The sequence below is a fragment of the Brienomyrus brachyistius genome, chromosome 10 (assembly GCF_023856365.1).
Source record: "Brienomyrus brachyistius isolate T26 chromosome 10, BBRACH_0.4, whole genome shotgun sequence".
In the NCBI taxonomy this organism is placed as follows: Eukaryota; Metazoa; Chordata; class Actinopteri; order Osteoglossiformes; family Mormyridae; genus Brienomyrus; species Brienomyrus brachyistius.
The window spans coordinates 2,567,749-2,580,132 of record NC_064542.1 but is presented as its reverse complement, the minus strand read 5'-3'; the positions used below and the strand labels follow the sequence as shown (position 1 = coordinate 2,580,132).

At 40.1% G+C, this 12,384-nt stretch overlaps 1 protein-coding gene across 1 annotated transcript; it reads left to right on the top strand.

Annotated features, from left to right (window-relative positions):
* Positions 1–1,495: 1,495 nt before the first annotated feature.
* On the top strand, positions 1,496–12,167 carry LOC125751088 (transmembrane protein 164-like). The gene is made up of 6 exons (XM_049029608.1): positions 1,496–2,566; positions 5,512–5,561; positions 6,915–6,981; positions 8,102–8,180; positions 10,700–10,800; positions 11,438–12,167. Exons 1-6 carry the CDS (start codon positions 2,132–2,134, stop codon positions 11,642–11,644), a joined length of 939 nt encoding a protein of 312 aa, XP_048885565.1. The 5' UTR covers positions 1,496–2,131; the 3' UTR covers positions 11,645–12,167.
* Positions 12,168–12,384: the final 217 nt, after the last annotated feature.

The following is a 12,384-nucleotide window of genomic DNA, read 5'->3' as shown; positions in this document are numbered from 1 at the left end:
AAGTCTAACAACTTTGTTTGGTTTGGAAATTGACGAAAACTACAATCTAGGACTGAACAATATCCTTAGCATAAATAAACATTAATGCTTCCTTTGAGCTTTCAAAACAGTATAATTGATCTCCTGCACTTTCATTGCCTGTACAAAACAATTTCTCCCAGGCAACTTGGATTTGCACGTAGGTTTTCAAACTTTAACACATTGCGCCACAGCAGACAAAACAGCTGGTCCTTTCTGCTTAACAGTGTAATAGTGGACAGTGCTCTGATAATCCTGAAACGTGTTTGGACCTTTGGCTATTTTTCCAATTCGTATACATATATATCCAGCATTTAATTATATGTTTTCATATAAAGGCAATACAAAATCAAGATAACATTTCCAACATGAGGTGATAAAGGTGTTGCTGCTGTTGCATTTAGGACAAGAGTACAATACACGGTCAGAAAAAAAGGTACAGTTTTGTACCCAAAGGTACAAACAACAATAAATCCTAATGGTACAAAAATATTCCTGTGCCTTAAAAAGTATATTTACCTACAGCCAGGGGCACCACAACACAGGAGAAAGTTAGGACAATTCCAAGGGCCCCTGAGAGACAGGGGGCCTATGAAAAATGGAAAATAACTGGATTGGTCTGGACTGGGAAAGGGGGGGGGCAATATGATATGCCTTCATGGGGCCTAACATTTCCAGTAATACTCCTGCCTACAGCTACTCTACCACTGGCAGATCATTGAAGGTACAGCCCCAGTAACAAGTAATTGTATCCTCAAATGTATAAAATCGTACGTTTTTTCTGAGTGTAGCCATATCAACACTTTAAGAATTGAACATTACAGTAAGAGTCACTGAAAACACATATATAGTAACAGATATGTCAAATTCTGCATGCTCTGGGATTTAACATAAATATCAATTAAACAAGGGCTGTACAGAGGGTAAACCACCCCAGCTAAGTATTGAAATACGTTACATCGCTGCAGAAAAGTAAGGGACTTTAGAGCGGTTTGTAAAGCTTCCTCCAGATATAGCTAGAATCTCTTTACGTGAAGTTACGAAGTGTTAAAGAAAAGCACATGTCATGTTAGGGAACGGATATAGTTACAGATACAGTTAATCTTTTGGGTTACTTTGCCGTATATGACTTCTATGTAAAATTGGACATTCGAGTTATAACCAGGAGGTTATTGAGTGTGGATAAACCATCGATTTACAGTAGAAAAATGAAGACCAGTAATATTATCTTTGCTTAACGTCACCTACACAATTGGTTTTTCTTCTTGTCCACTGCACTTCTACATCGCTACCAGTTTACTCACGTAGTCTCACCAAACGTATTGCTTAATTACTCGCGCGATTCAGTATTATGAAATTGACACGTGTCCACAAACACGTGTCATATAGGCGGGGCTCGGTGAGATTTCATCCAATCAGTTGCACTTTTGTCGGAGTCACGAGGTTTTTTTAATGAATATGCATGAAGAAAAACACTGAAATGTTTTTTTAAATTGTATTTCCGGCTCACAACATCGGAGAAAGTAGGAATCACGAGGCGCGGAAACGCTAAGATGTTCTGCGCCGCCTTGATAATTTTTTTTCTGTTTATCGACGGTAAAATTGTAGCAAAAATACGACATGCGCACCTACAGAGTCGTTAATTTATGTGAATTTCCCCGTGGTTAAGTTCACAGACATGTTAAAACACTGCGGGGTTGTCGTGTCCTTTACTTGTAGTCACCAAAGTAGACCGCCATCCATAACTTTACGTACACATGCTATTATACTTTACAGTTCGTGAATATTATGCCTTTTTGGTTGTTTCGGTAATGAAATGCTTTCATATTTCTTTAACTCCTCCGTGTACTTCATTACCGTCCACCTACATAAGTAAGCTATTTTAATGTCTGGCTGTGTAATTGCTGTTACAACATAACGCTTACGTGTTATTTATCTCCCGTATGGAAATGGACATTTTACATTCTCTTCCTGGTTTCATCATCCACTTTAGCCTGCCTTGTCTGATCCAGTTGTAGTTTAGCGATTTATGCGAAAAAGCGAGCATCAGTATGACTGTTGGCCGCTCCTTATCTAAATCTCGTCATTACACCTCAACGTGGACTGAACGTTGATGTCCCGGCAGATCGGTGTGTTATCTTACACGTCGACCTTTTTTCGCCTTCTCCGGTACCGAAAGGGGAGTATGGCTCGGTATGACATCTGCAGCCTGTTAGATTGGGCTTACGGAGGTGTCGACCCGAAATTTGAGGGCAATGGAGGGCCGGAGTGTGCGGCTTTCCTTACGCCGAAGCAGCGACTGGTGGAAAGCCTGGTTATTATTTTGATGTCCGTCGTAGAGATTGCATTGGCATTACGGAAAATCAACTCCTCCAAAGAGCAAAAGGAAGGCGCCAAAGAAGACTTCAAAAGCGAGGAAGCTGGGCCAGGGAATAACCTTCTATTGGTCGCTCTCTGCTTGACATTTGGAGTTGAAGTGGGGTTCAAGTTCGCGACCAAGACCGTAATTTATCTGCTGAATCCCTGTCATGTTGTCACCTTGATGCAGGTATGGGAACTCGTCAAAAATATTGACTTACTGTATTGAATTTGTTTGTCAGATCTGTTTATGTGATGTCTGGAACCTGCAAACGAAGAGAAGTGTGCCTTTTAGACAGTGCAAATAAACCAATCACATTTGATGCTAATTTCTGTCAGTCATTTTCTCGTTACTTAAATGTCAATCTTTAACCTGTTCGCAAACTCGGATAAATTAAGCAATTTATATTTATGCAGATTCAAACAAGTGTAAGATTTGTGAATTTTACTGGGACCTAATGAAGCTTAAAACAATTAAAATGTTAAAAAGATAAAAGATCAAATTGATGTTGTGTAGTAACAAACTATAAGTATTGCGAGATCTATTTTAATAGCAGTGTTTACTTGAAAGTTCCTCGAGAGGAAAAACTTTTATTCAGAGTAGTGGTAACCAGACTGTTGAGTGTTGTTTGGGACTAAGCCTTCCCAATCTTTAGGCTATTGCGTGTTAAATGTGTCCCAGCTTATACTCCAATACAGTGTTGACTGTAGTATAGTATATGCCTGATTTTTTTCATACACAGAAAAGTCCGTGCATGAATGGGATAATCCTCATCATCTTACTGTTCCTGCCCCTTGAGGTTCTTTTAATGATCCTCAAAGTAATCTTATTGTTTCCTCAAATTTATCTGAGAAATGCTGTGTGAACTGCTGAAACATCCAAGGTCAATGTGATTTTTGAAAGTGTTGTTAATTATGCACGAGGCCATAATGAAAACCAAACTGTTTGTGTTAGTAGTGTCAACATACATGTGTCCACAGGCTCTTTGGCACCTTCTGGCCAGTGTGTTACTCATAGGCATTGCGTAATGCGTTGACTCATACATAGTGACATGGGGTACATAAATGGACAAGCCTGTCTGAACGCTGCTGGGAGTCACTGGCTAAGTGTGAAGCTCAACATTGCAATAAATTAACTAGAATAAAGTCATATGAAAGCAAGGTACAGCTTAGGTACAGTAGGTACCTAACAGAAAAAAACTTATTATATTTAGTTTCTATTGTTCTGTACTTTCCCTTAGTTTTGCTCATGTTGCTCTTCCTATCTGCTGACTTCTCCTTCCCTTTGTTTCATCTGATTGGCTGCAACTCTTTTTATCTGTTATCTGTTCACTTTATTGCGACTGGAAACAGCTGCAATAATTGCGTGTGAGGAAGGGTGGCCCGCGCAAGGTAAATAAACAGCTACTCGACTGGCTGCACTTCCCAAGGTGTCGTCGTCCAAGAATTTGACTTTGACCTTGTTCTGAAAGTTGCTAGCCATGCCAGCGTTACAAAGTACCTAGCTATGAAATGGGAAACCTCAGGTTACACCAGGTCTGCCTTCTGTCCTGGTGCTTTAGAGAGAGAGCTTCTACATTTCACAGGGCCGTATGGAGCGAGATAATGACTTTTCCGTCGCGTGCTACATCTTTGATTTGTAGGTTTATGTTTGACTGCTGGAATACACACATAACCTGCGGAGGCATAATTTTGTTTGCTGGTTTGTAGGGCTGGGCGATGTTGCCTAAAACTAAAATCTGATTTTTTTTTTTTAACTTGGGCCCAATTTCCAATTCCGATTTTAGATTTTTTTTCAAAATTTATTGATGTACACAGACATTATACAAATAAGTTTTGTGTTTATTCTAACAATGTAAGCATGATTAAGGAAACAGCAAACATTTATTTTTGCTTTTACAGTATTTTTTCCTGGTCTTAGTAGTTTACACAGGTTCACAAGTGCAAAAAAATCAATACAGTAGTACTGTTACTAAGTTACAAAAGGCACCGTCAAAATCATGTATGGCTGCATGCCTCGGCTGGACCACAGGTCTGAGGTAGTTCAGTAAAACTGCACATTCTCCAGCAGCTTTGCTGTTTTTTCACGTGTACTGCTGTATAGACGGGGTAGGGCTACTTCTGTAAAACACTTTCGGCTTGGGAGCTGATATTTGGGATCGATTTGTTTTTAAGCATCGAGTCAAACCCGTATTTTTGAACAGTGTAAATGGACACCAAATCTTTGGCGATATGAAATGTCACTGCATCTATAATTTATTCTTCTGTGCTTCTCGCATAGCTAGGCATTCCGTCCATTCTGGTGCTTGCCTTTGACGGGGATGCTGAAATAAATTTGTTGTGCTGCTACCAACTTGAAACAAATTTTACAACGAACAGTAGTTTGTTCAGTGTCGGACTTAGCGAAACCAAACCACTTCCAAATGATGGAGGTGACGCTGCCGGTTTTCGAGACGAGCTCCTCACTTGACTCGTACGTGCTGCCATTTTCTACTGTCTGCGAGGGGGCGGGAAGCCTGGTTTACTATAATTTAATGTACCTCACGATAAAAAAATATATATATATTATAAATATTTTGTGAGCATCATTTACTCAGTGATATTAACCTGAAGCTATAATAAATCGACGTGAATCCTGATTTTCTTTTTGCATATCGTCTTAAATCGATTTTTGTCAATTAATTTGAATTTTTTTTTATCACCCAGCTCTACTTGTTTGTTTTGTTTTCCTTGTTGACCTGGTGGAACCCTAAAGTGTCAACAGCATCCTACTGAAAAATTAGCCTTATTTACCATGTTATTTCGATCAGTCGTTTTCAAGGCTAGACTGAAAAATCACATCATTAACTGCAATATGTGCTGACGTAATATTTTTCTAACTATAAACTCTGAACTTTGCTGTGCACCTTTGCTTGCAGAATTGAATCCCATTGTATTATTGTTCCATCTGTTTTTTGTCTTATTTGGATTTAATTGGAGCTAGTAGATATAATTGAATGAGTGTATGAGACACAGACTATATACCCGGAAGTGTGTATAATACTAGAGTATATGCTCTAGTTACAGGGAGTGTATTTGGAGGAAGCAGGATTAAGGTAGTCAATCATATCTGATTTACGTTCCTTTTGCACACAGATTTTCCTGTTGGCCTGTCCACCATGCAAAACAGCCAGAGTCATTTTCCGGTATGTTCCTGCATCCAAAACAGCATTTGCATGTGGTAATCCTGGCTTTATAAATAAGCCCATCTGTAATTTCTTTAACCATCCCCTGTTATCTAACGAGTGACTCCTGAACATTGGAGGTTAAGCTGTATGCTGAAGTTCATATGAGTCTGGGTAAATCGGCCTGGGAATAGCTTCAGCTGCTACTGTCGTTGCATCACCGATAGCTCTGTGACTCAGTTAGATATGTATAGGTGTGGTCACTGACATACACACTATCTACCATGTAGCAAGCTGAGTCAGTGTAAATATTATTCAAAGTATTGAGACTCCTGACACCAAGTTGATCAGGATCATCTCCAGTGTTCATTTCAAGTCCTGACTATGTTTGGACAGAACTGTGACGCAGGCCTCTTTAATAAGAGGTAACAAATACATAAACAATATTTACCTGACCCGAGACGGTCACGTGACACAGACACATGTTCGGTCAACTGACTCTCAGCACCCATGGTGACATTAACAGCACCCTGTAATTGTCCTTGGAGCAGGTTAATAGGCAGACTCAATCAGCATTAGCAAGAAAGATAAAATATTCATAAAACTGTGATCATAACACAGGCTGGAGTCATAACATCTTTGTTTCACTATCCCTGGTTGAAAAATGTACTTTGTTGGCTGTGTGTGTTGGAACCTGCAACCTTGCAGCTCACATACCTGCTGTCAGTCTGGGGAAAAGTACTGTGGGATTTTTTTTTATAGCTAATTGATATGCGGGTATTTAAAACATTCAATATTTAAAATGTTGGACACTGAACATACCAATATGACCCTCAGTTCTTTTGAGAGTTTTGGCATTTTTATGTTGCCTGTTTTTAGTAATTACGTGCTCTGAGCAGGATGGGGTTTATAGTGTGAGAGGAATTATTTGTCTAACTGGGGGGACCGGTATCCATTTTGTGTTGTTGGTTTGTGAGGGACAAATGCAAAGTGCATCACCAATTTCCTCCTTGGGATTGTACCAGCAGCTTGCTTGACTGCGGTGCAGGCTGATGGATGTGTGAGTCTTGTCAGGTCATCAAGTTATCTATTCGAGGATTCTCTGCAAAACAGCTCCCTGATTCTTGGATGCCAATAGAACTGTCAAGAAGTCCAGATCATTGCATTTAAAGTACTGTTTTCCTGTAAATATAGTTTGTGTCAAGAACCAGGAAATGCCTTATGTATCCTCACGAGGTTTGTTTTTTTTCTGCCATAAAATCTGACACATTTGACCTTCATTAGTCAGTAGTCATTAGCAATGGGGTGAAATCGACGGCAGAGACCCAGTGTCTCCTGTGTCTATGTGTGACCCTCTCTGCCCCCTTGTTTCAGGCTTCAAGTCCACATGCTGAACGGGGCCCTGTTGGCGCTGCTCTTCCCTGTTGTCAACACCAGACTGGTGAGTGCCCCGTGTGGCCAGAGGCATGCATTGCGCAAGCAGCAGCCCGGATGGCAGCAGTCATGTGTTCCTGTGGAGGGCTGCAGCTTCATGCTGCAAGCTGTGATGACAGGAACTGTCACATGAGCATACTTTTGCAGTTGTTATTCTTATTATTAATAACAACAATAATCAGCTTTTTTGCCCAATTATGTTTAAACACATGGAATTTGTCCGGTTGTCTTTGGCTCTCATACATATAATATACATGAACAGTTAAGGCAGGGGTCACATACAATTTGACTGATTTACAGCAGTGCTGATTTAGCCTCACGATCCACATTTTCCCTTGGTCATTAAATCATGACCCAAATTTCAAACCAAATGGATTTCCAAAAAATAGGGCAGTAATGGTAAACATAACAGAAATGATGCAGTGACAGCGGCATATTATGCTCATGCACCGTTAAAAAAAAAAAAAAAAAAAAAAGACTGACATTAGACATTAGGGGGAAAAAAATTCTTTCTACGTCCCAATGAAAATGACCCCGAGACCCACTTTTGGGTTGCGACCCACCAATGGAGATACTGTGATATATGCAATGTGTGCTTCTCTGTGGTTCATAAATATGTTAAGATGTCATTAATATTATTATCCTGCCTGTCACATGAAGAGGGAAAGGAAATGGGAGTTTGTGGAAGCTGTGAAATATTTTACAATGACTCATTTTGCAATTACCTTAGAGAGTCACCATTCACAAATACAACAGTAATAAAAATATGACCAGTGCATGCACTTATGACTAAATTTTGTACACTGGGCAACAGTGCATGCTGGAGTACAATAGATCTCTGAAGTAGAATGTACTATTAATTAAGAAATTAAGCATGGAAGACTGAAATAAGCACTGTTGCGATCATGCCTAAGCTATCATGATTATCACTTATGGGCCGTTTTGCTTAATGGCATAATCATTGGAATAGAGCTTGTTCGCTAAACAAGTGATTGTACATCTTAATATATGGATGACTAAAAGTTTTGCATGCGCAACTTAAATAAGAAAACCCAGTTAATTAATGCTCAGAAAAGATATGCCGTCCTTGGTATTCAGCAGTCATTTGTTGCTATGCTTTCTTTCAGCTGCCTTTTGAAAAAGAAGTCTACTATATTCAACATGTCATGCTGTACTTGGTCACTATTTACCTTTTCAGAAAGGGAGGTAGGTCTGTTGTTATTTATGTGTCCATTGGTCTGGCATTCTTCTTTTGTCTCAGCGCTTCTAATATTTTTGACTATAGAAATTAATTATAAGTGTCAGGAACAAACTAATTCTATCCCATCCCATCTGTTTTCTGTCATTTATCCGAGGTCGGGTCGCGGGGGCTGCAGTCTAAGCAGGGATTCCCAGACCTACCTCTCCCCAGCCACTTCCTCCAGCTCCATCGGGGGAATACCAAGGTGTTCCCAGGCCACCTGAGCAATATAATCTCTCCAGTGTGTCCTGGGTCTGCCTCGGGGTCTCCTCCCGGTTGGACATGCCCAAAATTCCAAAAAAAAGTGTCCAGGACTCATTGTAGATGGATGCCGAACCACCTGAACTGGCATCCGTTTGATGCACAGGAGCATCGGCTCTAACGTGATCCCCTCCCGAATGTCCGAGTTCCTCACCCTATCTCTAAGGCTGAGCCCAGACACCCTGCGAAGGAAACTCATTTTTGCTTCTTAAAGTCTCATTCTTTCGGTCATTATCCAAAGATCATGACTATAGATGAGGGTTATGGTTGTAGATCAAACTACAGTCGAACCTCGTTACTACGTACAAGACGGGATATCAAAATCATGTACGTTACAAGCATAGAACGTTGTAACCACTTAGTGCAAGATGGATGAAAGAACTCACAAAATATCCATGTAAATGATACAACTTTAATAGAACCGACCCTTAAATTGACTACAAAACAAACGAACACATTATTACTTGTTAAATAATTCGACAAAGCTCATTTGGATGCTTGAAATTTTCCTTAAATTACTCACGATTACTTAGTGCCGGCCGGCGATAAACGGCAAGGAAAATACACAACGGCTGCTCAAAATGGATTTTTAAAATAAAAATTCGCATCCAAATTGGCATTTGGCCTGAAAATATTAATGAAATATTGGTCAAATTAAATCATAAAATCCTTTACTTCCATTATTATTCTGAATTCACAATTACCGGCATGACTGGTATTTCACAAGGTTTAATAAACAAAGAATATGCACAGAACACTTAACAAGCCATTACTACGCAGTCCAGTAACGATCGGTCAAGGCAACTCATTTAACGCGGGAAGTTACAACGCAATAGACACATGTGCATTGTCGGGCGAAGATCAGGTAGATACAGGTAGATGTAGCGACACAAGTTGTGGTGGGCGGGGAGAGCGCTGTACGTTGTAACGATGGTTAGTTTCTCTAGAAATTTGGATGTTGTATCGAAGTTTACACTGTAAGGGTGTACGCTGTAAACAATGGCTGCTATTGGAATAATACATAGGCTAAAAATGGGAATTAGAAACCTGTACGTTGAAAAAGTGAAAACGTTGTATCTGGGGTACGTAGTAACGAGGTTCGACTATTTCTGTAGTATAACTACAGTCTGCTTAAGCGGAAAGGTCTGGGCACATTGTTGTGAATGCTTGGGCCCTTTAGATGGCTTTGATGAAAACCGAAGCAGGGTGAGACTGCCACCTAGTGTAGATGCTGTGTAATCAGTGAATTACTTGCCTCGCTTTGACAGGATTTTCAGATTTTTGTTGTCATAAAGTCAACAAAATTTACAGCATGCTCATTTGGATAACCACCGTTTGTCCAGAGTATATTGAAAATTACCGTTAAATAGATGGTCTGTTTTTATTCTATATTAGTACTCCATTATTGGTGCTCTCAGAATTTAATATTGAAAATATTCTAAATGCTAGATGTTGTATGATTCATTATATATTACAATGTTTTGAATATGTTTTAAAGGTGTAGCTAAACTAGAAGAAATTAATCAATCTATGACCTTTAATTATATCGGACTGTTAAAATGATTAATGGTGAAAGCGATCTGAGCCCTGAAGGAGCCCAGTTGCTGCAGCCTGTTATGTGGATGGCTGATCAGGAAGCCAGCCTTCACAGTTCTGCTGCAGCAGAGCTTATGATGACATCAGTCGATACACTGCTGTTGAGGAGTTTCTGTTACACATTCAAACATAACCAACTTCAATGCTACATGCATAAAGGCAGTCTTTGCAAATTATTATAATTACGTAAAAGGGTGATTACTTGTAGAGACTTTGTGCAAATGCTGCTAATAAACAGTATCACAGAGTCATGGAAGTAATTTCTGTAAGGCGTAAACAGAGGTGACATCGAATAAGGCAGGTGCAAGATGGGAGTCTAAGGCAAAGTTTGAGTAATGGATCATACAACAAAATAGGCCCCTTTTCAGAAACGAAGCAATGAGGTCACTCTCTCTGCATCACAGACGGGAAATGAGAGAGCACAAAGTGCAAATTAGCTGATTGGGGGGGTGGGGGGGATTGCAACCCAGCTCTTTGGTGGGTGGGGGCAGTCTTCAGAATGCCAGTGTCAGCATTGCACAGTGCTCCAGGTGGCTGTCCGAGTCTTGTGTCTCTCCAGTAACTGCCTCATTTGTGATGCCGATTGCTTGCCATTTGACATCCCTGCTCTTCGTGCTCCCGCCTACAGGGGTATACAGGCCGGAGCCATTAGGAGATATCTGGTGGGCCGTCCTGTCCATTGGGATCCTCTTTTTGTATCATTTCACCTTCCTGCAGGCGCTGGGACTGGTAAGAAACCTCTGTGAAACTGTCTTCTGACAGTCGTTGCTGGTGTTCAGTATCCTTGCATGCGCCATGGACACCCTTATTTATCTGGGGCTGCAGCCCAAATATGGGCACATACTGCCCAGGTGTCAGCCCAGCAGGCCATTTGGAGTGAATATGACTGTAGAGACCCTGATCCATACTGACAGTCAGCTTACAGCCCTAAGCCAACATGGGCACCTGTTTAAATATCATGTTCATCTTCATTCCCGTTGACCCAAATACAGTTCTTTGTTTGATTAGGAATGCATTAAATTACTTTGTCTCAGGTTATCTTTGTAGCCTGGATTAATTTGGCTGGTTTAAATTAAATTTTCACTCACAAAAAAGCACCATGAAATCAGATTTCACCTGACCCTGTTTTGCTTTTGAATGGTGTTATTCTCATACCCAATACGAGACGTTTTTACAAAGTAAAATAACTTCACACATTATGTTTTTTCCTTGCTTGGTTTTATGCGGAGGATGTTGCAAGATCTTCACAAACAATGGTCTTTTTTGAAACGTTATGACCCATCCTTTACATCATCTGCAGTTACAGTAAGCTCTAACATTAGCTGTATAGCGTGATTTTTATGCAAAGAATTTGTCCTTCTTCCAGGTTACAGAGGTCAACCTGAACAACATGCTCTGCCCAGCGGTGTCGGACCCTTTCTATGGGCCGTGGTATCGGGTGTGGGCCACGGGTCATCAGACTTTACTCATTCCCATCCACGGCAAGGTGTTGACAGTGATCGTCTACCACTCAGCCTCTGCCTACGGACAGCTGTTGCATACGGCAAGATGGCAAACCAAAAAAGCAGACTGAAGAAATATTTTATTTTATTTTATGTGATATGTGTGTGTGTGTGTGTGTGTGTGTGTGTGTGTGTGTGTGTGTGTGTGTGTGTGTGTGTGTGTATGAATGGTTTTTAATTTATATATTTACTATTCTTCCTAGGTCAGTGAAAGTTTCATAACCCAGGAAATTCTGGTGAACATAGCTGGCCTTCACCATTCCCATATTTTTTATTAATGCATTTTCTTGGAAAATGCTTTTATAATTGCATAAATTTGTTTGTTGCAAAGTTTATACTGCTGAATGTGACTGGAGCGTAACTCTGCATGTATGTGCATTTGTTATTATTCATGTAGCATGAGTTGAAAGCCATTGAAATATTTCCAAAATTTACTTCAAAATTTTTTAAATATACATTATATATAAATACTTAGAATCCTGGAGTTCTGTATTTATACAGTTGGTTCATGGAAATGTAACTAGTATTTTCTGTAATGTTTGCACATATAGCTTAATTGCTACAAATAAAGTTGGTCAGTTTTGTGGATATTAAGTAGCGTGGTGGAATGAAAATGATTGATTATTCAGATCAGACAGACTTGGTCGGCTCATGAAGCCAGCTCAGTGTAGCCAGTTAAGACAGTCACACAAACCCATTGCAGTGTCTGCTGTAACTAGAACGTGGCATTCCTCAAGGACTCGTCTGGAATACTAGACATGTTTTCCAGGGTAACCTTGATGCCAGCACTAAAAAATGTAACTGAACCCAC